This window comes from Dermacentor andersoni, chromosome 10 (assembly GCF_023375885.2).
Source record: "Dermacentor andersoni chromosome 10, qqDerAnde1_hic_scaffold, whole genome shotgun sequence".
Taxonomy (NCBI): Eukaryota; Metazoa; Arthropoda; class Arachnida; order Ixodida; family Ixodidae; genus Dermacentor; species Dermacentor andersoni.
The window spans coordinates 110459970-110484941 of record NC_092823.1 but is presented as its reverse complement, the minus strand read 5'-3'; the positions used below and the strand labels follow the sequence as shown (position 1 = coordinate 110484941).

Genomic DNA, 24972 nt, shown 5'->3' with positions numbered 1-24972 from the left:
GTAATAGCAAGTTTCGCATAATTTAAGAAAAAGAAAACAGGGAGTAAAGAGAATCTCAAGATGTATATTGAACTTGTTCTTGCCTACGCCCAGCGACCATGTCGCTCGTACCCACTACGGAGGATAGCCCAAGAAATGGGTGGATTAAAATTAGAAACAAAATGTAAAAGCAACAACTAAACATTTTTAAAATACATTTTCAGGACTGCTAAAAATTATAAGTGCGGCTAATTTTCGTAATTTTTTATTTTCGCTATTCCAACTTGATGAATTTGTGAATAAAGAACTATTTGGTGCGTATATCTTAGAGAATTGCTAAAACGTATGCAATCATTAGCAAAGTAATCTTCATGTTTTGCAGAGGTAATCATAAATGGCTCGGTAAACATTTTCTATATGGCTTGAGAGCAGCACCGATGCTCCAAGTGGGTGACCCACTTATATGCTTCCCTTGGCTTGAAAACTGTCTCGCTATTGAGCGATGGCCGTTAGAGGAGAAAAAATGCGTACCGAGTGGACGTTTGTAGAGGGCACCACAAAAGGAACCAGAAATCAGGTCACTTTGTTTTTTCGAGCGAGTACAGCGCAATCCCAGTACTTTTCTCAACCAAAGAAAGTTTTTTTTTATTTCTTCCTTTCACTAGCTGGGGCAATTGGAGATCGCAGGGAGAGGCCTTCGACCTGCAGTGGACATAAATATGATGATGATGGTGGTGGTGATGGTGATGATGATGATTTCACTAGCCACATTTTCAAGAAGATTTTGCTCGGTTCCTCTTTATATTTACCGTGATGAAATTAGTTTAGTAATAGTTAAGAGAGGGTAAAACGCGCCAAGGACGTTTTCGTCAGCCCTAACATCATTTTTATTTGGCTCATTGCGTGTGGCCGCTCTGTACCATTTGTCTGCTTGTCTAGCTATGAGGGTACGTGTACACTAGAAGAAAACATCCACTGCTTCTTTCGAAGAAAATGGCGCGCAAAGAGCACATGAAGCCGTCCATCACCAGACCCGCATTAATTGAACAGTGACAAAAGTGCTTCGTACGGGGCAGAGGTGCTGGGGAAAACCCCGCTGAGCGTACTAAAGATCCAGAGGTGAGAACAATTATCACCTCATCTCCCTACTAAACCACTATTTTGGTAAAGGCTGCCAGAAAGTGTCTAGCTAAACCAGAGAAGTAGAAATCAAAGAAGACTAAAGAAAGCGAAGGCAAAAGCACAAAATCATTGCACGAGTATGTGAAGGAAGCGTGTTCTGCGAGCCCTACATGCTCGGAGGCAACAGCAAATACTCGAACCAAAGTGCTTGATATGCAAGTTGAGCATAAGTTTTACAAATTTCCGTCTTATTTTGTACCGCCTTACTATAATTCGTTCAACATGCCTCCTCCCGAACAGACGAGATGTCGTCGAACCATGGGTTTCTGAAACCGTGTAGTGAGACAAAATAAGAAAATCCCGATAAAGGACAAAAAAATCATCGCCCGAGCACTCCGTGCAGATAGTTAACCAGCGAAGCGGAAACGTGCGGCCCCGGTTTTTATCACCGGGTTAATCCCGACGGTTCATTAAACGACGGCTTGGTAGGCTACCGGGTTCTCGGTACGAGGTTGCTGCATGCGCTCGGTTCCAAGAACTTGTTCTTGTGCCCGGGCTGCACCATCGGCGCGTCGTAGACGAGCTCCTTCCCGGTTCTATTCGCCGCGTTGCTGATCGAAAGCTGCCTGCTCCTCGGTAGTACGTGTGACGCGTGGCCTACCCATTTCGGAGCCGGAGAGAAACTGCTGCGAGCGGGCTCGGTTGCGACGGAGAGCAACGACGTCACTACTGGCGAAGCTAATCCAGCACCATACGTATAACACCAGGCCTTTTCACTCCGATCCATGACGTCATGTTACCTGGTCCGACTGCCATTCAATCTAAGGATTCTCCCGAGTAGGCAACAGTGATTTTGACGTCACCGCTTTCATCAAGCCAGCCTTGTCAATGGAAATCTCGAGCCAGGTAGCGTCACGCCCTGGATCGGAGTAAACAGGCATTGTGCTATCAGGTGATGTTGACTAATCGCGCGCCTTTTTTTTTTCACGCATGCGCATGAGGTTACGCCAAAAAAGCTTTCGGCGTACCGGCGACCGAAAGACAGGTGGATGAACGGAATGAGGAATCGGCTAGCCATATACAGCTTCGCTGCAAAAGAAAGCAAAACAAGCGCTCTCGCGCGTAGCTTACACGCTAGCGACGTCAACGCAAAGCTGAAACAGACTGATGCTGCTTTCGTCTCTGTTTAGTTTCCTGTTTAGTTCTCTCGTACATAGCACCACCTCTTCCTCTCCGCACTCACTTTCTCTCTCAGTGTAGTCTCTGCGGCTTCCTGTCAAGCTAACCTATGTTACGCAGCTTCCAAGGAACTGCCACCCATGAAATACCTTTGTGACACTGTCGTACGTAGCGGGAAGTTGGAGTTCGCGTAGAATTGTGGAGACTCTTGCAATATGTTTTTATTTTCTGAAACCACATCAACTCTCCTCATAAAGCAAAGCTAGTGAGGTTTCTGCAAGATTAGTATTACACTTTGGCTGCTGTGGCGTGCTGTATTGCTGCTCAGCTCGACTTTAATCCGAAGCCTCGGTGGTCGCGCGCATTCGAATAGTGACGGAAAGCAAAAAAAAAAAAAAAAGACGGCTTGTGTGGGATAAACGCGCAGGGTAAACGTCGGCGTGCCTCATAATCTGCACAGCAGCTTCGTGACGTTCGAGGTCACAGCTTCATTTTGCGCATTATTTTACCGTGCGTCTCCCTATAGTGCCCTTTCAGCGCAGCTGCATGCAATCGAAACAGCAAAAAACAACGAAACGTGTGGGTGGTCTAGTGCTCTTTATGCATGACTGCCAGCAGCAAGGCTTCAGGTTTCGGCGGCCCTGTGACTGGTACGCATGGAGTAGTCAGCACAATTTGAACGCGGGTCCCATGGTCGACTTGATGTTCAGAGCATTGATGGTCTCCCATCGATTGCCGATCCGAGCCAGGAGTGCGGTCTTGGTCGCCTCGACGTTTTCGGCCAGCTCCTGGGCGCTCATTTTCACGTGTCCCACGGAGATGGTGAACGTCATCTCCTGCACGTGACATGAAAAAAAAAACGAAGTCGTGACATCGTAGACAGAACTCGCCTATTTTCCACGTGCTGTGGAACGCCGGAATGCAAGGTTATAAGTTTGATCCGTCAGATGCCATTCCAAAGTCGAATTTATTTTAAGAAATTGGGAGGCTGAGCGGTTGCAGGTTGTCTGTAACTCCTACTACGATCTATTTAGATCTATTATTCGGGTTCACTGTGGTTCTATAATATAGCTCAAGTGTATGATTCGGTACTGTTGTCAGTGCAGATTTTTTCTTGCCAATTGCTCCTACAATAGCCGTGAGTATAGTTAACTTTTTTAATACTTCAACGCAAAATATCACTTAGAAATGCATTGTATGTTACCTGTATGCCATAGTAGTAGTAATCTAAGCAATGTGGTACCTCCGCCTACGAATGTGCTCTCAGTTGATACCTGTTTCGAAACGGCAAAGCTAGCAGACAGGCCGGCGACGACATGCCGCAATTACTTAAAGGATAAAGTGCCGTCTGGTGTCATCATACGCGGAAGCTCGTCAAACGATCGAGTACTTAGACATGTGACCCGCCGCGGTTGATTGGTGGCTATGGTGTTGGGTGGCTAAGCACGAGGTCGCGGGACCACATCCCGGCCACAGCGGCCGCATTTCGATGGAGGCGAAATGCGAAAGCAACCATGTACTTCGATTTAGGTGCATGTTAAAGAACCCCAGGTGGTCCGAATTTCCGGAGACCCCGCTATGGCGTGCCTCATAACCAGATCGTGATTTTGGCACGTAAAGCCCCATAACTTTTTTTTTTAATTAGCCATGTACGTTTTGTTTATCCTTTCTTTCTTTTCCTTACTCTCCTTATTGGATTTTCTTCTCGTCTTTCTCTACTGTAAGGGCGCGTGAATTTAACCCACCTTCCTCATCCACATCCTGGTGATGCTCTTGAGCTCTTCGACTATGTCAAGTACTGGCACACCTGGCGGCAACGGCGTGAAGCACTTCCTCACCTTTGCGAAAATGGGTCCCAAGATTCGCTTTAGGTCTGTGACCAGCGCCTCTGGTACCAGGAAGGCGTCGTACCTTGCCGCTGCACCAGCGTTCGAACCACTTGCATATACCGACCGACAGACCGACTTCTATTAAGTTTGAGGTTACAAAAGATTCACTGCAGTTATTACATTATAGTAATACACTGCAAGATGAGAAAGCAGCAAGTATGACAATATCAAGAAACACTGGTGATCACAAATGCATCCATAGAAATTGAAGTACGCATGCACACAATATGCACTGGCCATAAAGTAAGCGTATATATCCACTGAGTGCTTGAAAACTGTCCTTTAACGTAGCGCAGGGATACAAATTACATTTAGAAATCGTGTCCCTCATTTTTTTCTTTTTACGGGGTAGTTAAGTAATTAGAAGCAAACACTACGTTGTATTATTGCAAGTTTAGTTCAGCATTACTCCCCGTGACAACTGTGAACAGATATCAAAAAGCCGAGATTTCAACCATTGCTTCCAATCATTGCTCCATATCGCTTGTTTATGAGGGCTTTGAAGCGTTAAACTGCATCAGTTGCATCAGTTAATTGCATCAGTTTCCACCAGCCTCCATTGAACAGTCATTCAATGGAGGCGTCCAAATATTTGCGATCCACTCATGTCAGGGGGTAGCGCGGAAAAGACAATCGTACCCTCCGATGTGCTCTTGTCTTCGCTCTACCTTCTGCTGCAAGTGGGTCTAACATCACTATAGGCCATGAAGACGTCTCACTAGAGTATGTGGGATCCAGTTGGCGTTACTCGTTCCTCACGCTCGCATCTTGCAAGTGCTTGGAGATTTTGTCAAGAGCTTCACTTCGGCATGTAATAAGATGCGTCCGTGGTCCCAATCACGTGGGTTCCATGGAACGCGAGGTGTTTCCAAGGTCGAGGCAGCAACTTCGTTCAAATGGACGTGGCGTAGACGGATCCGGCAAGAATTCGTACTGACCCGATCGCGTTTTGATGCACCTTGCTCCGGTTTGTTGAGTCAACCCATCCCTTGCTGGCGCGTTGACCAAACTCGCCTCGACAGTCGCTCGACCCGGCCTCCTCGAGAGACCGGCGGGACGACTCGACCATACGTTGTCGGGTTAGCGTAAACGTATGGCAAGTGAGAAAAAGCTGTTCCTCTCAGCGTGTATGGCTTTGCGGCAACGAACTTCTTACAGTGGAGCGCTGCTACGACAGCCGAATCGCGCGTCCGCTGCCACACTTGGTGATTTCAAAACTTGCGCCGCAGTACAAATGCAGTGCTTTGGTCAAGTTGGTGGTAGTTCGAAACAACAAAACGCCGTCGTCGGCATCAGTTTTGTTTCCCCCGCGGTGGTTTTCTTTTACGCGCTGTACCCGCTCGTTCCAGTTGTAGGCGCTTGGTGACCCTCTGACCGGCTCATACATCGATTACCGGCTTTCACGACGACGTTTCTCACTGTTTTGGGTAAACTAATTCCGCACAAAGGACAAGCGGTACTGCTGACGACACTGAAATTACCGAAATCGCATATTACAATCCGCGCGATGCGGCGTATTGAGAGCTTCAAATGTTCCTCGCCATTCAGAATCAATACGAATGGTACGTTACACTAGGTAGTGGGCGTCATGCTCTGTCAAGGTCTAGTTCCTCTTGTTTCTGGTTGCTTGATTTGACATATATCAATATAAAGGTTGGCGCTCGTAGGTTGCTACTAAATACGTCCTTAGCTACTTCGCTCGGTATTCAGGTACAGAGAGAGAGAGAGATAGCAAAGAGAGGAAAGTCAGGGAGGTCAACCAGACGAGCGTCCGGTTTGCTACCCTACACTGTGGGAAGGGAAAGGGGGAACAGAAAAATGAAAGCGGGATAGAGGGAACACTGTGTGTGCACGCAGCAAAGCGCCTTGAAATCAAAGTATTAAGGTAGAAGGTGCTGATAATTAACAGGCCTTCATGAGGCTCCCAGTCCTAACCGTTAGAACTTCCCCGAGGACCCCTGGTGTCGACTCCGTGCGGCACGCTTTCACAAACGCTGCCCTACAAAACTTTTGGTTGCAACGAACACGTACCGAGTCTCTCGATCGCCTTGCGCCGCCCATTCAGCTTCTTGGCTTTGTCACAATCCATGAAGTACAAGTTGTTGGCTTTGGCTTCTTCACGTTCCGCCTCGTAGCCGATCAGGCAGGCCCGGATGTTCGGCTTTAGAACGTGCGGCAGCCTGTCAAGAAAGACAACGACAAAGTCAGGTGAACCGGCTTAGGTTGCATCATAGCCTCCGAGATTGGGAAACAAAAGATGCCTATGAACTCGGAGGACTTGCTTCCACACGTGCGCATTTGCAGTGACTGGTCGCCAATGGCGGGAGTAAGATACAATGGAACGGATGACTTTCAGTTAATTCTATAGCACATTCTTAACCCATTAATTGCAACTCCTTCCATGCTAAAGAATGTGTAGGGAACACAGGTCAACCATTTGGCTGTGCTCGTCAGGTTATGTCGGTCACCCAAAGGTGCGGTAACTATACTAGTGAAAATTCAAGGTGTCTTTTTTTATTTTCAAGAAAGGTTATATCATCCTTTGCCATTAGAGTAGCACTCGCTCTTCAGTGACCACACGTGCGCTCAATGCAATAGGAAGCTCCTCTCGCGACATCAACAATGCAATCCCAAACGACGCATTTGTTTTTTCGATATGAGCCCACGGAGTAAACAATCGCATGCTACAAGTCCAATTTCAGTCTTTACGAGACTTGCTTATTGCGCTAAACAACACGAAGATAAACACTAAATGCACAGAACTGGCGCTGGACATGAAATGACTTGACTGGCTTTAATGCACCACTGATCACATGCGCTAAAGGCGAACTCGCCTCAAAACTCGACAATTCACGACATATCATCCTAATCTTCCATCAGGCGCGCGCACCGCGCATGCACCTGTTCCGGTGCCTAAAATTTTCACTTATCTCGATAAGAAGTATGGTAATGCAGCCGTCGTCTTCTTTTATGCAAAAGGAATCGCATTATCAATCTGCACTGTGCAGGCTTCTTTCTACCCAATATAGTGGTGCTATCAGACATCGACACGCATTGGCATCTTTTACGATGATCTGAGTAGTCGAGCTTGATTGATTGATTGATTGATTGATTGATTGATTGATTGATTGATTGATTGATTGATTGATTGATTGATTTCTCGAAATAGTCGTGTTAGGACAGAGAACTGATAGTCACGCAAGTCCTGTTTAGCCTTTTGGCGCTGCTGTCAGAGCCTAATAAACTTCTGTAGCTGCGCTTCCTATTGCGAGCTCCAAAATCCTGGCCTACAGTTATGCTACAACTATCGTCATGTAAGGTGAATCCACGAGCGGATGGTATGCCGACGATGGTTGGGATTTGGGGCATGTCGGCGGTACAATGCCTGAGAACCGAGTTATAATGAAAACAGAACCACGAGGACACATAAGACACATCGAACACACATACACAGCACTGTCTGTGCGCTCAATGTGGCATCCGGTGGCCTTCGGCAGTCTTTTTTCCATAGGAATGTCTCCTATTGCCCGTTCGTGAAAATCGCTATGTCCTGAACACTCCCGGATAATGTGCTGCAGGTTAGACGGTTCTTTACGGGACCGCGCAGTTTCGACATCTCTTGTCTCAGTAATTCGGCGCTAGTATTAGTGTTTCGCTTTGACTACGATGCTCGTCAACCTGTTCCTGCGATGGCAGCTTACACGATCAATCTGCGACTCGAGGCGCGCTTGAAACGGCGCGGGTACAGCTTCCAACACGCGTATAGATTTGCTTACTTGACGACGCCACTGACACGCTTGTACTTCTGGAAGTTGTAGTCCTTCAGCGCGACCAGCAGGTCCACCGTCTCCAGGAATTTGCGGCGCTTCTTGGTCGCCGCGTCGAGCACATCGTTGACGCATTTGTACAGCGTCTCCTCGGTCACCCCCTTTGGCTTCGGACTGGACGCAAGAGAGACAGATATGAGATTCCGATTTGTAGTTTCAAGGCGACTTCCCTAAATGACTGCGGCTAGTTGGTAGTCAATAATGATTTCACCTTTGCGCTCGCCACTTCCGTTTTCGTTCGAAGCGCCGGGCGTTCGCCTCAGCCATGCTCACTCCTTAAAAAGACACTGAATAGCGAATCGAGACGATGTCCGACTTCACTGACGACTGTCCCGTGGATAAAACAGCTGCACAGCCCTCCCGACTGCGAAGAGCTCCGAAGAAGGGACGAATTGAACGGACGACGCCCACGAGGGAAAACAGTACTACCGTCGAGAAAGAAATTCAACAGGAAGCGGACACTCGGCGAAAACTGTCGACAGGAAATACGTCACGCTAGTAATAATGACATCTGTTAGCTAACGCGAGCATCGGAAAAACAAAACGAATGTGACATAAGGGTAACCGGAGTGCGTTTTATTTCTTTCTATTCTTTCCCGCTATGATCACAAAAGGTTTGCCTATAAATGAACTTATGCGTTGCGACTTTATTTTCTTGCGTCACCTAGCAACAGGCCAATGACGCGCCAGATGCATGCCCGTTCATGTGCCATGCGCCAGACCAGTGGCAGGACAGGCCACCGAAGCGTGCGAGGCCGACTGCGCATGTGACCGTGCGCATGTTCGGCGACCAGTCTGTCTCTTTTGGATCTGGCCTGGTTCGTTGGTCTCCCGCTGGCGTGTTCTTCCGTTCCTTATGCGCTTCGACACGACACCGCTGCGCTGTTTGACTACGGCAAGGTGAGGAATCTTGTTCGACAGTCGGCGCTGCATTTCAAGCAATTTAGACTTACATGCGGCACGACACCGAACGTTGTGACGCAGTTGCCGAAAAAAAAGAGCTCGGCCGTTGTCGCCAGTTAGTTCGACGTGTACTGAATATCGCTGGGACTTGTTTGTAACGCTTTCTGCGACCCCACGCATTATTGTAAATAATTTCATTACTTTTTTGGGGTACTGTTGAAGCACGGTGCCCACATCCGGCGTTGTGAAGCAGTAAGCGAAAAGCAGCTGGGCCATACGGCCCAGCTGCGTCACCACGTGGTGTGGTGACGCAGTTCCGCGTGCACTGAAGCTTACTGAAACAAGTTTGAGACGATTTTTATGCCCCCCCCCCCCCCCCCCCCCCCCCCGGAGAACATATACCTTCTTTCGGTACTCACGATTGTCAAAAGCGCGACGAGCGATTGCCGAGAGTGATAAGACAGGAGTGTGTTGCTTGCGCGGGCAGAACGTGCGAAAGATAACGCCAAGAAGATGAAAAACCGGCAACTTATTAAAAAAAAAATGAGATTTTACGTGCCAAAATCGCGATCTGATGATGAGGCACGCCGTAGTGTGGAACTCCGGCAATTTGGACCACCTGCAGTGGCGTTGCAACAGGAGGGGGGGGGGGGGGGTCATATACGTCTGAACACACCCGCTTTCCGCCGGCTACACCAGGGGGGGGGGGGGGGGGGGAGGTGTGACAGAAGACCTATGGGCCCCGGGTGCTAGACGACCTAGCTACGCCACTGACCACCTGGGGTTCTTTAACCTGCAACTAAATCTAAGCACGCGGGTGTTTTCGCATTTTGGCCCTTATACTCGAAAATTCCGTCTTCTTAACGACTGAAAACAGGCTCTGCGCCCATGCATTTGTCATGAACGCGAGTAGAAGGCATTCTGTGAGCGTCTGGCTGGGAGCCTTTGTTGTGGCCACGTGTGTATACGTGGCGTACCATTACGTCGGCTGAGGCCAAGTTTTGTCGAAAACAGGCAGTCGTCTGTGTTTTTTGTACTTTTAAAGAGTATGAAATAATGCCTGGGAATAGAGGAATGCTTAGGAATGGGATGTTTTCGCCATATTTCATGTATGGTATTATTTGGGATGGGTCGGGTGTTTTCTACCCTATGTTTGTCTAAGCGAATTGCTTTCTTTTTTTTTTATATCGCCCATTCACCACTTTCGCACGTTTCGCCTCTTTTTTTTTATTAATTTCCTCAAAGGTCTCTGTTGAGACATTACACGCAGCTTTCCTATAAGGTCTAAATACCGAAATGACGCATGCTTGTAATTTACTTTTTCTTTCATCTTATGCCGTCCGATGGGACTTCGTACGGGAACGACTGCCGCGTACCTGGTGCCACGACTTTGGATGAACTCAACAAACGCCCGGCACAAGCTTTTATATTGAACAAAATAAACAGTTCCTCATTTCACAAGGCATCGTGCGTGTACTTTACGAAATAGCACCCGTCGCACAGCGTACATATTCGATGGAGGCTTGCAAAGATCGCTCGCAGTCAAATTCACTTTAAATAAAATAAGATTCCTCACTGAGATTCCGCACGGTTTAGCAGCAGAAGAAAAAACAAATGTTGCGCTGATCAGCGCAGCCAGCGGAGCCGCGCCCTAAACCGAAACCGGAAGTGCGGTTCAGGTTTTGATGCCAGCGGCTTGGAGCGCTACAGTCAGGTCGGCCGCTGTCTCTATGGCGATGGCCGCTGGGCTCTATGGGGATAGCCGCTTGGCTCTATGGGGATGTCCGCTCTTGTTGAATGTCTCTCTCTATGGTACCACCGTGGAGGAAGCGAAGGAACTACGAGGGCCTCGTGTCACGCGACCAGCCTTCGCAAGCCAACTCTCCGCGAAGCCATCGCTGCTAAAGCGAAGCTTTCTGTGTCTAAACTACCCGCGATTTGGTGCGTCGTCGTCTGCGTTGTCGACAGCTGTCTCGCCCAGTAGAAGCTGTCGTGGACGCGATCACTTTTAGCGAGGTATCGCCTGACTCGGCACCGGAGAGGTCGGCTCCCAGTGCTCCTGGCGCTGTGCCGAGCTCGCCACATTGGCGCAGTTTCGGGAACAATTTCGGCCACCTACTTCCACGCGTCCGGCAAAGTAAATATACCTGGTAAGCGAAGCTTCCAAAGAAGCTTCGAGCGGCTAGTCTCGCGGTAATATTGCGTGCATTCGCGGGCTTGTCTCACGCTCGAAAAACTTTTATTTAGCACGTATTGAGCAACAGAAAGCTGCATCGGGAGTTTTTCGTGTTGCTATACAATTTTCTTGTTGACGTTTTTCCTCTAATTATAATGATCGAGATGTTGAATATAAGACTAATTATCTATATAGGCGAAATGCAAAAAAGAATAATCTGAGTATCTCCAAGCGACGGCAAACGTTACCTTGGTTCTGTCCACCTAGTAGCATTTGCATATTTTTGATGTTCGGTTCAAGTTATGTGAAACAGCCTGTATACGCTTATATCGGTTCGGACAGTGGCGCCCAGCGCCTTCAAATATAAAACTTTGTCTTGATTTCATTCCTCGGTGCATCATATAGTTGCACAGATGCTTTCGATCCTCTCCATCGTCCTCTGTCCACTATGCTTTTTCTGTCTCGAATTTTAGGTTTAACACCCTTTTCTCTGCCGCTGTCAACGCGTGCGCTAAATTAATATTTATATGGTTAGCTTCACGACGCATCTTCACATTTTCAAGACTGTGAGTTGGTTTTACGAAAGTTGCGAAAGCTTTCTTTATATCTCTTCTTTTTTCCAGCGTCATCTAGTGCGAACGAAAATGGTGAGTCTGTTGTCAACTGAGGGTGATCGCCAAGATCTCCCGCAAACGTTTGCGAGCATATTTTTTTTGTCAAGCCTCTACTATAAAAGAACTGAGCTCTGCTCATGACAGTCTGCGTTTACGTAATCTACCGTTTCCTCATCTGAAGGGCACGAAGGAAAATTAGGATGCTCATTTGCCAAGCATATGATCAACGGCGTGTACTGCTCCACCTTGAACGTTAACTTTGGCTTAAAATTACGCGTACTTGGAACATTGGTACAAACCCATCATGCCGTTGTCGCAATGATGATGATGATGATGATGATGATGATGATGATGATGATGGCATCCCCTTTGGCACTCAGGCTGCGACATATGTTGCCAAGCTCGAACCTTCGACTTTCTGGTGTGTACAAGTCTTTATACCTTTACAACCCTAGGCTGCATTTATTGCCGTTCACTGAAGCCTGGAAACAAAAACTACATAGCCCGATGCAGTGTCTGTAAGCTTGTTTTCATGCCCATAGAGCAGGTGCAATCTATTAGCTACACATAATACGCAGATGATGCATGGAAGCCTTATGCTGGGCAATCACGACACTGTGCGAAACGAACACGCAGCAATGCAAGGCACTGACCCGCGTTACGAATGGACCACCAAGCATGAGGAAGGCGGCATGAAATAAATATAGGCGAATACGCAACGTATCTTACTCTGATCAGCTGCTACACATGCGGAGAACCCCATAAGCTATTACAGAATTTCGATGTATTATTTTGTTGGAACATGGGGGTGGGGGGGGGGGGGGGGGGACTTTGTACGTGTCGGTAAAGGAAATTCGAAAAGAAGTATGTCGGCTCGCTGGAGATCAGAAATTGGCAAGTAAGAACGTGCAAACTTGCAGCTGCCTCGACAGTGAAGCTGTGAAGAGAAATTAACTAACGCTACATGCTAGTAGATTGGGATACAAATGGCAGTTAATGCATCGGATACAACCAATCCACTTGTATCCGCACTTTAAATACTTGAGGCATCAGTATCTTGTACCCGTATCATGATACATTTGCAAAGTATCTTTCACTGCATGCAGCCCTGCCAGCTTGTCTGCGGACGTATTCCGCATATATGTAATTTTACGCTGCGAGATGCGGCGTGGCTGAAATCCCAGCGAAAGGGGGTTCGATTCCGCTTTTTTACGCGACTGGCGCTCTTCAGGGCTCACCTCGGCACTGGTTCAGGTGGTGGTGGTGGTTTTGGCTGAACGGGCTGGTTCCAGGCGGCACTGCGCCAGAAGAGGTAGAGTAGGCATACCAGCGGCGGTTGAGTCCCATGAATACGCAGGTTAGCTTCCAAAAGATGAAAAAAAATACATTTAAGGAAAAATTAAAACAACAGTAGGATCCTTGTGTTGCGTCGCCCTGACATGTGCTCGACTCGGGAAGATGCTGTTCTTCGCTCTTATATTCCGTTCATCATGGCATCGTTGCAAACATAGCCTCAGAACCCTGCGTGTCGCCGTGCCAGTGGCAGCGTCTGTGTGCATGCGAACTACAATTTTTAAAAGCCCCATCGTAGTCCTTGAGCTGGATTGCCAGAAGAGGGCAGCTTCACTAGCAGAAGAAATTGAAGCGCGTGTTGAATAACTACGGAAACTACGCCAATCAACTTTTCTGCACTCGGTGCTTTAGGGCACACAATGCAACTTAGGAATTGAAGCTAACGAGTCATCGAGGCGCGTCCAGTAGGAAATAATCTTGAAATTAGCACCAGTTTGGAGATAAGTGCAAGGGGTCTGTTTGCCGGTTGTTGTTATCATAGGTCGCCAAACTCACTCATGAGTCGGCTCACTAATACTCACCCAAGTTCATACCTATGCGTTGGTTTGAGTCCGAACGAGCCCGACTGAGTAGAATTCTTGCGAGTCTGAGTCAGAGAGCGCCCGCTCGAGTAGAATTTTGGTGAGTTTGAACCCGAGTGCGTAAAATTGTGGTGGGTCTGAGTCCGAGTGGGGACCTATAGGCAATAAATGTGTTGTCTGAGTGAGCCTGAGTGAGTTCTGTGTATTTTGCCGACCAAAAGCGTTTAGTGATGATTCACCACCGAATCCCTGATCGTGCGTGCCCTTCGCATCCCCCGAGCAGGTTGCGTTGCTGGACAACGCCGTGACCTCTCGTCACCTCAGCCGCACAATTTCATGGGTGACGTCAAGCGTGGAGCCAGTGAAACACGACGTAAGATGCAAAAATTACCGATGGTCTGTTTCACGAAAATAAAAGCTCGCGAGAATCAAAATTGTCTATTCGAGTGAGGTACACCCTATGCGCTAATCTATGATTTAGTCTATAATCTATAACTTTGTTTCAGATCAAAATTTCGGGACTCCAACGCGTCTTTCGTATCTGGCTGCTCATTGACTGACATTTGACACCAAGCGCGGCCCCAAACGTTGTCGCCACTTGAAAGCGATTGCGTAAGTCCCCTTGCCAGCTTCGCTTTCAAAAATTTTTTTTAAGTAGAGGAAATAGGCTTTCTAATGGGTATAAGCATGGCCATGCAGAACTTAAAGGAAGGCAGAAAGCTGAACAAGGGGACCAAAGCAAAAGCGAAAACAGGGGGTCTACGTACCCCATGCTGAAGCGTGACCACCCGAACGCGACGATGCTCAGGATGATGATGATGATGATCCTGAACTGTGCCGCTTAGTATTATGATGATGATGGTGACGATGATGATGATGATGATCCTCAACTATGCCGCGTACCCACAAAAGAGGATACACCAAGTATCAGCTTTACTTATGTTTTATTTGCGTTTGTACCCAAGCGCTGGGGCCTTTGATGCGCATAGCATCCTTGGCATTACCAGGCGAGCTTCCTTTTCGACTATCTAGCTATCGAACCGAAAACCAACTTTGGTCACTGGTTGGGCGCTACTGGGTGTGACACTCGTAAGTGAACCACTTCGACGCCGAACATGAACCACTGGGTATGCGCCGCTCCTCATAATACGCGTAACATTTAAAACATGTCATCATCAATTCCACGCCAATGATAAATAGAGTGTTAATAAAGTGTACAAAATGTACGTGGAAGAACAAACCCTCATTTAGTGCACAATAAAGTATTTTTGTCTTCTTTCATTCCCTTTCCTACGGCTGCTTGAGAATCGAATTTGGGATTTTGGAACAGCCGGCTGTGATGTAGCCTACCTTTCCATGTTTGCACTACAAAAATAGAAAAAAGGTGCGAGGACAAGTCGTCAAAGAAACGAGATTAACGCATACTGGGCAGTCAGACTTACTGAAGCAAATACCCCAAATGAAAATGCGGCTAAAAATCTAAGAAAGTGGCACAAAGGACATAGCGGGAGTTATGAAGATTCCGTTTACAAAAGGCCGGTCACCATACAAGTGACTCATGCGACCCATATGTCTCCCAAGATGAAGATGTTGTCGTTGTTCTTCTTCTCGTGCTCAAGGTATTATGCTTTAACAATTTAGTTTCACATACCGTATTTACGCTCTTCTTCTTTCCTATTTCAAAAATTCTTGTCCAATTTTGCTTTACTAATCCCCTTTCTCTCCCATTTTTTTTTCCTCCGAGATTTGTGTTTGCTGTCTCGCAAGACTTACTATACTGCCCCATTACTCTTTCTCTTTACGGCATGTTCTTTTCTTTCATTCATTATAAAGCACTTCAGGCGCTGCATCTGCAAATGTGCGCGCCAAGGCGTGCTTCAGATAAGCAAGAAGGACAAGAAATAATGAACACCACCAACATTTAAAACGTATACTGCATACATCTCGAGGTTCATCTAATTTCAGCTGTGCTGCGATATCTGTTCACGTGCTCTAATACTGTTCAAGAAAGCCCCGGAATCTAGTCGCTTGCATGGCGGCTTGGGTACATTTTAGAAGCATCGGGTGTCAATGTCTTTTTAATGCTTTATAGACGTCATTTACTGCATTCGAGTCGCCTGAAATAACATACTTTTTTTTCTGTTTACGTCACGCGAGAAATGGTCGACTTCGTTCCGGTACATTTGTATTTCTCAGGTTTCTCGCGTAGAATGCAGATTCGTTGGTACTAGAAAACTCACAATTTTTTTTTTTGTTCGTGAAGTGTACCGCTTCCGCAATTTTTTTTTATTGTACTGAAGATGCGAATTTGTATTAATACTATGCACACAATATCTACAACAACACAAATTGACAGTTTCAACCCGAAGAGTAAAGCATTGACAAGCGGTAGCAAGTTTAAAAAAAAGCATTAATTAGATTTATGGATTTTACGTGCCAAAACCACGAAGTGATAATGAAGTACGCCGTCGTGGGGGGCGCCGGCTTAATTTTGAACCACCTGGGTCTAGCACTACCTTCGGGATTGGCCCACGTGTGGGGTGTGCTTAACGCTTGCGTCACCTCCGCCGCGGGTCGGGCCGGCATTGCACTATCTTCGGGACTTTTTTTCTGCACGCGGATCTATACAGGGCAAAGTATCCCTTAACAGCTTCGCTGTAAACATCTCAGGTTGTCATGTAGGCTTCCACCGCGAAACCGAAAACCAAGTTTGCATACCATTTTAATGCTGCATTATACTTCGAAAATGTTTGTACTAGTTACTTTGAACTCCGAAAATTTGCGATATTTTGTTTAGCAGACGGAGAGCAGTAACCATGAAGACTTTAATAGTCAGTTTGTTAGTTTCCAATATTCCAAAATACCGAATAGTTTCTTTTTGAATACGGATAGGATGTGTGTAATATTTGATTCTTATTCGAAACTTGTACTATTCTCCCGCCCCTAAGTTCAGTGCCTCTGTGGTGTACATTGCTTGGACTAGGTCTAAGTGGCGTGAAGCACGGTGATTTAAATCACGGAAACCGACGTACTGCCGTGTGGTCCGAGACCACATTGCTCCCTTCCGGCCAGAGCACGCAGAGGCTGTAGAGAAGTGGGAAATTCCCACTTCTCTACAGCCTCGGCGTCCTAGATGAATGCCAGATGGCGGCACAACTCCTTACCACGTGACTTCTGACAGTACGTCCAACGTTAACGTTACGGCAACGTGACATTGCGTCGAATCGTAACATTACGCTAAGGTGACATTACGGCACAAGCCCCATAGTGGGTTTGTACCGCTTCCTGGCAGTAACAACCGGCAACAACTACGACTACCGAACGCTAAACCACGAAGATGACGAAGCCAATCGGTCGCTGCGCTGGCCCATCGCATCGCAGCCATCTGCCACTGAAAGCGCCCACCAACCTTCGCTGCGATGAGTTCCCTCGCAACCTACCCGTACAGCAGCCAATACCCCATGGTGGTCCAACCATCGTACCGCCCTATCATGCCGTACGGCATGGGACCGTACGGCCCCATGGGACCGTATAATCCATCTCGGCGTGCCTACGACAACCGCACGTGAGTCGTGTGCCGCATTAGTCATGCATTGAACACACTCGCTTCGCAATACCTGCAATGGGCGCTGGGTGTGCAGCTCGAACTTCACTTGCGGCAGCAGTTTGTACTTCGTGTCTTCGCTGCTTCGTTTATCCTTTCGTTTGAGCCCTCATTTGTGTCGCCTGTGTCATGGGTACCTCCGATTGAAACCTGCGATCACAGAAAGATTCACTTGCGACAGCAAGTTATAAATGGCCTTAGCACTGGTATACTGTTATAATGTACATCCTCGTCTGAAGGCTTTTGTGTGCCGTATGTCTAGCAACGCTGAACGCAAAACGAACAGGCAGGGGAAAACGCCAATGTATGCAGTAGTCTGCATGGGTTCGGGAGAGGTCCGTCAGGTGAGACGCAACTAATTAACTACACATTTGCATTTCAACGCGGACTCGAACTTACAAACTGACTGCATCTTTGGTGATTATTCTAAAACATTTGACCACGTAGCCCACAGGCACCATTTTGGTGAATTATCAGCAATAAAACTGAATCGCCTAAGTTCATCTTGGCTTGGCAATTCTTTTTCTAACAGGCAGCAATTCACGACGTGGTTCATTTTTCTTCGCCGTTTTCTAATGTAGACACAGCCTCAAGGAACATCGCCTCTATGTAGTAAAAAAAAAAACGACCCCTGAGTAAAAACATTCCACGATATCCATGGCGTCATATGAACATAAGTGACACTGCCGTAGATAGGGCGCAGCGGCGTACGGCTGGGTACCGCGCATAATGGTACCGCGCGCTCAGGTCACTGCTTAGCACCTTTCACTCCTCCCTATCTCTTTCGCGCGCGACAAGAGCTGCGCGCATCAAGCCACTATCCTTCTCAGCTCACCCTTTGCGCGTTTCCCCTCGCACCAACAGCGTACAGCGTGCGGGGCGCAATAGGATCTCATCACGCTTTGACTTTATATGGAACAGCACGGCGACGCCGACAACGAAAATTCACCTTTAGTGTCCAAATAATTGCTATCGCATTAAAAAGAAGACAGGGGATATAACAAATGTTTAACCTTAACCAGCTCGTCCAGTTCACTCTGTTTTCTGTAAAATAAGTTCTCCTCTCACGCACTCCCTCCCTCTCTCTCATTTCTTTCTCTATCTCTCTCTTTTATTGAGACCACCTCCACCAACCGTGTAGAGGTGTAACGGCTGCGGATTGAGGGCGGCTAACACGGCGGTCAGTGAGCAGCAAGAGTCCCAACACGAGCGGCGAACCCTGTGCACAGCGGCGGCGATGATTGGCCAGCGTTCGCCGTCTTCACTACACTCTCCACATCTCTCTTTCTGTGTCTCTCTCTCTCTCTCTCTCTCTCATGTTTCCTCCTGGACCTGCCATTCTCCTCCCGGTGACAGCCAAAACCTGATGTTCTACGTCTGCTCGGTGTCGTTCATGTGCACCTTCGTGGTGCTCATGGTGTACTCGTCGATCGAGATAAGGCGCCAGATGCACGACCTCACCTCGCAGGACGCCGCCAACTACAGCACCGCCGCCGCCGGGAAGATGAACGTCACGAATCCGCCGCTCTTCGAGTGGCAGCAGCCAGCCGGCGGAGAGCGGGCCGGCGGAAGGAAGGGTGCCGAAAATGAAAACATCGTCCCGGACCGCGACCAGTAAGTTGGGCGCCACTTCCGACTTGATTTATCGAAGCGATACCGAGTGGGGGAAAAATGGTGGCAGGAACTGTCGAAGACGATTGTCCGAGTCGGCGATGGCTTTCCTGTGTGACTTGCTGCACATCCCCCATGCCACACATCCTCGAATCACGAAGAGCTTTATGGGCACATCATCGTCAGTTAGATAGTAAATCGTTCACCTTGAACAAGATCTTGGGACCATGGTCTCGCATATCGCAGCTACAAAAGGCCACAAAAGCGCTGTTGTGATACTTGAAAGCTACCGGATTGAGTCAGCGTCTGTGATCCGGACTGAGTGGGCCAATGATATCCCCAGTAGAGTTTCTCTCTTTCTTTTAATCCTTCCGCCTACTTTTCCCTTTCCCCAGTTTAGGGTAACCAACCGGGCTTAGTCCTGGTTAACCTCCCTAGCTTTCATTTATTATTTGCTCTCTCTCTCTCTCTCCCCCTATGTGCACATTAGCAGACACACGAAGAGGGACTCTCGCTACCAACCACAGTGCCAACTGATGCCACGACACAGTATATCTTGCTGTAATCGCTCTGCCACACTTGAAACTTCGTATCAATTCCCACTATCCCTAACCTGGCTGCAGACTTCGTTGCATTGGCTATTCATCAAACGGACGCGCTCGATGCGAAGTTGTCCGTTGCAGATGATGCGCCGTCGTTTAGTGTATTTAGGGCTGAATGCCCCATGTGTCACCTTGGCAAAATATTCAAGGGGATAGGATAAGAATGCTGTCGTGCTAATATCGCTTACGCATTACCGAAACTGTGTGTTCGGGCTTCTGTTGGACTCTGTCGGGAGATTACGTCGGACGTTTGCACATCGAGGCTTGGCTGTATTCCGAAAAATATCGCTTGGACCATCGAATCGCATACTCCATACTTTCTTTCTTTAAAAAATGAAGGTAAACACCCCTGCATCAGTGCGAAGATATTGAAGGAAGGTTCCGCTTCAATTTATGTAATGAATCAGCAGATTACCTAAGGAAGAAACATCTTCGATAAGATATCAAACAGCAAGATATTAACAGAAAACAATTGATTTGTTCAGCGTGTTAACTGTAGTGTCTCTCAGTATTGAGTCAGTATCACCACTAAACATGGATTAACAACACATTTCAGGCGACTCTGCAATGTTTTTTTTTCTTCCCCCCCCCCCCCCAGATAACCCCGAACATCCATTCTTATTCTATACTATCCGCAAAATACAGGTGTATGTGAAAGTTCCGAGTATCAAATTCTCGAATCTAACACGACTCAAATGATAGATACAGCATATTCTAATCGTATTCGAAATTTAACAATGTTCCCACACATCTAGGAGGAAATGTCGTCGCAGACAGCTTGAGGAGTGCCTTGGGACCCGTGCACAGTGCAGCTTGCACACCAGCTGAACACGAATACATTGATTCTGCTGTCGCTTGCATACATATAAAAGATTAGATGGTCTACATAATTATAAAAAAATTACGTGTCAAAATTGGATCACGCTTTCCGTCTAATTCACTTTATATCTTTCCTCTCCTTCACCGACCGGACAGCGTCTTAGAGGACACGCCGGAAGAGCGTCGGAGGGCAAACCGCCGGTATCAATTTACTGACGCTTCTCCATACGATACAATGAAGACGACGCTTAGCGCTGCGGGCACCGGAAGTGACGTCAAGCGGTCGCCGTCATTCAGCGCTACCTATCGGCTTACGACAACACCCGAGCGCGTCGCCGTCTCGCATTCGTCGTCTGGAATCACAAGCATCAAACAGACGACAGACAGCAGCAACAGCAACTCTGCCTCTGTAGCCACCGTTCATAAGAGGACGATGGACGAGTCGTTCCGAAGGGGGAACCGATCGTCGGCTAAGTTGCCGACTGTGACTCACTCACCCGGAAAGTTGCACGAAGTGACGAAAGTATCACAAGCATTAACTTCAAGAGCACGTGACGTCAGCGGTAACAAAGCTGGCGTCGGGACAATCCGCACTTTGTCCGTTAGGCGGGGAAGCACTACGATAAAAGCCACGTTTTTGCCGAAGAGGACCGGGATTTGACATGAACAAGTGTACCCGCAATCTCATAAACAACGGTGACGATAACAATTTTAGTAACTTAGTGCGTTCTGTTACGAAAGGTAATAAATGTATCCGAAAGTTGAAAGCACTTCGAAACGTGTCAGCGGCACTTGTGCCGTGCTGCATTCCCAACAGTGCATAGAAAAAAAAATGTCGTTAGCTCTTACGAAATGGATCTCGTGTTCGATTACCTAATTTCACACTTCCCCATTCAGCTACTAATTAGTTCTTTGTGTAACCTTTACCGTTTGTGTTGCCGGCTAACTACTACTCGAGGGGACACTGCGGCCCTATATATTCAAACGTTTCTCCACGCTCTGGCCATAGATGTTTTATAGGCTCAGAGCTTTCTAACGGGGTACCTGGGGGTTAAGCCTCTGATTCGGCACCTAGCCATAGAATTGGGCAGACCTCGAGGTGCGCAGCACTTCACTGTGACAGCAGTAGCCATCATCCCCAGCCTGTTTTACTGCTACTGCAGGAAGATCAACTTCCACGTGTACATTACCTCTGTCTTATGTCAGCCTAATGGTGAATTTTAAGGCAGATTCGGAGTGCTCCGGCACAGATTCGGAGTTCTCCGGCACAGAGTTCGTCGGCCACTCCAAATCTGCCATTGAAGTTATAACTATAACTTCAATGGCGGGTTAACTATAACTCAGCCTACCACTTAATCATCATCATCACCAACAACAACGTCAATATTACACCAATTAGCATCTTTCGTGCTCCGAGTGTATTCCCCTTGTCGTCGCCCATTATTTACTTGAATCACGACCGTTCGATGGAAACGCGCAACAGCAGTTTAATAGACATAATACTAACCCAAAAATTACGGTGGGAAGGGGAGAGGGCGGGCGGCTGCACGTGCCCGGTGTGCCCTCCCCCTTCTGGCTACGCCACCAATTTCGAACAGTCTGTCATGAAGCTGTCGGATCCCCAGTGCCAACCCAGTCTTTCATTTGTTAGCTCATCACTATTTTTTCCTCAATTAGGCCACGAGCTGTCGTTTACGAAATAAAAGGATTCATTCATTCATTCACTCATTCATTAGCGAGCAATGGGAGACAATGCGTCGAAGCAAAGTTTCATTATTTCGCTAGTGGCGCATCGATCGACCCCAGCAAACTCATACCAGAGTTAAAAGCGGAGTTCTGAGAACTGGTACAATTGAAGAACCTTGCGTACACATGATTTGTCCATCATCAAATGCGGGGCCTGGAAATTCCTGCAGGATCTGACAGACGTGATAAACTAATCCGCCCTAAATGATGCCCCTCTCGGCAAAGTATGCAGACCGAGCCGCCCTTCCTGTGGAAATCACTTAAAGCATGTTGTAAAGCCCCACCCCAACCCCCTTCTTCAGATCACGCCCGCAAGCTCCTGAGAATATTACCCAACACCATCATCCCCTTCAACCGAGCCCAACCTTCTCCCCTCTTCTCTTCACCCAGTTGGCTCACAGACGTCGTCGCCCTTACAGACTCATAAAAGAGGGCGGCTACAAAGAGGGCGTAGCTGCCCTGTGTTCTAGATGTGATCTAGACGTGATCTGTGCCTCGATGCGCGCGCCCCCGCACTGGAGTGGTTTACGGAGTGGTTTACAAAAAGTTTACTTGCGTAAGTTGACAGCATTGTTCGCGCTCAGTGTCGGGTCTATAGAACGAAATGCATTTTCTTCAGCACCATAAAATACGGCGTACACAATGTTTTAAGTAAACATAAATATACAGGAATTTCGTAACTCACAATAATAGTTATTCCCGTTTGTAATAAAACTCCTGTAGTGTCGATAAACGTTCAGTAGCTTGAACATTATTCAGAGTAAAATTCCAAGATCACTCGCATTTTAATAAGATCGCGGAATCGGAGTGTCCCGAACTGCATCCCTGGTAAAGAACATTCAGGCCTGGATGACGAACCGATCCCAGACCGACGAATGAGAGGTGGAATCCACTTCTTTCGCTTTGATCGACGGGAACATTGACTTGCTTGACAAGCTTTACGAAATGCTTTATGCACGCATTAGTATGATCAAACTTCATTTCCAGATCGGACTTGATGTGAATGTAACGCGTCCAAACAGAATTTAGCGCGTGTATCCCAAGGCCATCTTTTTCTTTCACCCTCTCTCTCTTAGGTCCCTTTCAACACGTCAACCCCTTCGCCACGCAGAGTACTATCTAGGCGACTTAACACAAGCCGACACAAATCTTCGCGTTTCATTAAAGGACTCTCTCTCTCTCTCTCTCTCTCTCTCTCTCTGTTGGTGGGTAAGTGGTTAGTTTAACTGCTTTTATGAATGGCCCATATCCCCTACGGAGGGATTGGCCAACAATCGGATGAGTTAGAAAAGTTCAGTGGCAATTTAAAGAAAATTGCGAGCGAAAGGCGTTAGCACTGCGTCACACCTGTTTGCGGTCCCGGATCCATGATTTAAACCACGCTCGCCACATTGCCAGGAGCTCAATCGACGAACGGCCTGTACCTCTTTGAGGAGCGAAGCGCAACTCAAGCTGGTCCGGGGCAGACCACCGTCAGCAAGACGAGTAAACACGTCTTACTTACAAAATGTTCGTCGTCTCTTTCCTGCATATGTTACGTCGAGTCTTGCGTGCTGAACTCTGCATACATACGCCCTACACACACACACACACACCCACATATATATATATATATATATATATATATATACCACGTGACCTCTACCACGTGACCGGCTTCCCACACTTCACATACATCGTTTTCCTTTTTGACATTTCTAATGCGAGCGGTGGTGGTGATAAACTTTATTGAAAGGGGGAAGGGTAAAGGGGGACGTGGCTGAGGGTTTGGGCTCAAGTAAGGCCCTGGGCCTGCTTGGCCTTTTCCACCCTTCATGCGAGCATGAAGGGCGATATTCAGCGCATGAATATATTTTGCCAAGCCTAAAGCTTTTCGTCGCGAGGCCATCACCATCATTCCTTCGCTGGCCTTCGTCTTCTCCTTCACGCGAGCTCGAGCTCTCGACGCGCGTACTGGAAAGAAGAAGCGTTCTTGTTCTCCGACAGTCGAGCCCTCAGTCCTCATAACTAGCTTCGCGACGCCGCTTCTCGAAGCCTCGCTTGTTTCTTTTATCGCGCCCTCTTCCCGGGACAGAGCTGCGAGATGGGAGAGACGGAGCAGGTGAGCCCGATCCTATCGATACCCGCCTGGATGGTTTCAAATGTGGTGTCGGCGTTCATTGGTCGAACGAGGATGCGTGTGTTCGATTAAAACTGGGGCTGTTGCGTTTCTGTGACGGACCGCGATCGGAAACTCCGCCGCGCGCACTAAGATCAGCTGTCTGCGACACTGAAAAATGCCGTGTAGGCAAGTGTGTGACAAGCTCACGGTGCCACGTTCATTGCGTAATCTCGAACTTTATATATATAAGAGGAAGTTAACGTTCAAAATCATCAAAAGCGCAACATTACTTCGACTGATTTGGCAGAGGGACGGCCATTTGTCAAGAATACTTTTTCAGGCGCATGACAGTTTTTCTATTGCACTAGTTGCACAGCAATGCGCTACCTTAAGTGTAGTCAAATTGTCGTAAGAAGCCAGGCGCACTCCTCACGACTTATTAGACACCGCATCCAAATAACTACTGAATTTATATATATACATGTATATAATATTTGTATAACTTAAAGAACCTGCAAAATGAAAGTGGATGAATATAGAACTGGGCACAGGGGGGATACGAACCCACTTCTTCGTATTACGCGCGTGATACTCTTTCTGACTGAGCGACCGTGGTGCTGTTTTCCCGTCCATTTTCTTGGCCATTGATCTATGTGTAGGAGAGTTAACCCTGGGAATGTTAGCCAGCGCCACCACTCACGGCCTTGGCGGCGGATGTAGAACATCCTTCTGCCGGAGGGTGTCCCGTGATACGTAAACTTGGGATACGGCAACTGGTCAATAAACCCTCGTAGCTACCTGAAGGCATTAAAGCTGCCGGAAACGAGACAATGGACGTACGACACAATGTACATAAGACGAATCGTGATAACAGCTTTAACAGTGAGTGTTCACTGTCAATGTTAAAGCTGTTATAACGCTTCCGA

General features: G+C 47.6%; 1 protein-coding gene across 3 annotated transcripts; it reads right to left on the bottom strand.

The window, feature by feature from the left end:
* Window positions 1-1878: 1878 nt before the first annotated feature.
* Window positions 1879-14356, bottom strand: LOC126544658 (large ribosomal subunit protein uL1-like). Of its 3 annotated transcripts, none has more exons than XM_055077797.2 (6): window positions 14331-14356; window positions 12928-12987; window positions 7946-8110; window positions 6201-6349; window positions 4119-4198; window positions 1879-3116 (listed from the first exon to the last, which is right to left on the bottom strand). In XM_055077797.2, the coding sequence occupies exons 1-6, from the start codon at window positions 14333-14335 to the stop codon at window positions 2946-2948; spliced, it is 630 nt and encodes a 209-aa protein (XP_054933772.1). In that variant the 5' UTR covers window positions 14336-14356; the 3' UTR covers window positions 1879-2945. The 3 variants fall into 3 exon arrangements, with proteins under 3 accessions (XP_054933772.1, XP_054933771.1, XP_050048062.1); XM_055077796.2 differs by having other exon boundaries at window positions 1888-3116; window positions 4026-4198; XM_050192105.3 differs by lacking the exons at window positions 12928-12987; window positions 14331-14356 and adding an exon at window positions 8208-8407 and having other exon boundaries at window positions 2478-3116; window positions 4026-4198.
* Between the last annotated feature and the right edge of the window lie 10616 nt (window positions 14357-24972).

What these genes read in the sequence shown, in the direction of transcription:
- LOC126544658 (XM_055077796.2), bottom strand. An exon ending in CGTGTCAGTGGCGTCGTCAA is followed by an intron (nt 6,350 to 7,945) that starts GTAAGCAAATCT and finishes CTTTCTTGACAG; the next exon opens with GCTGCCGCACGTTCTAAAGC. An exon ending in CAAGGCGATCGAGAGACTCG is followed by an intron (nt 4,199 to 6,200) that starts GTACGTGTTCGT and finishes ACGCTGGTGCAG; the next exon opens with CGGCAAGGTACGACGCCTTC.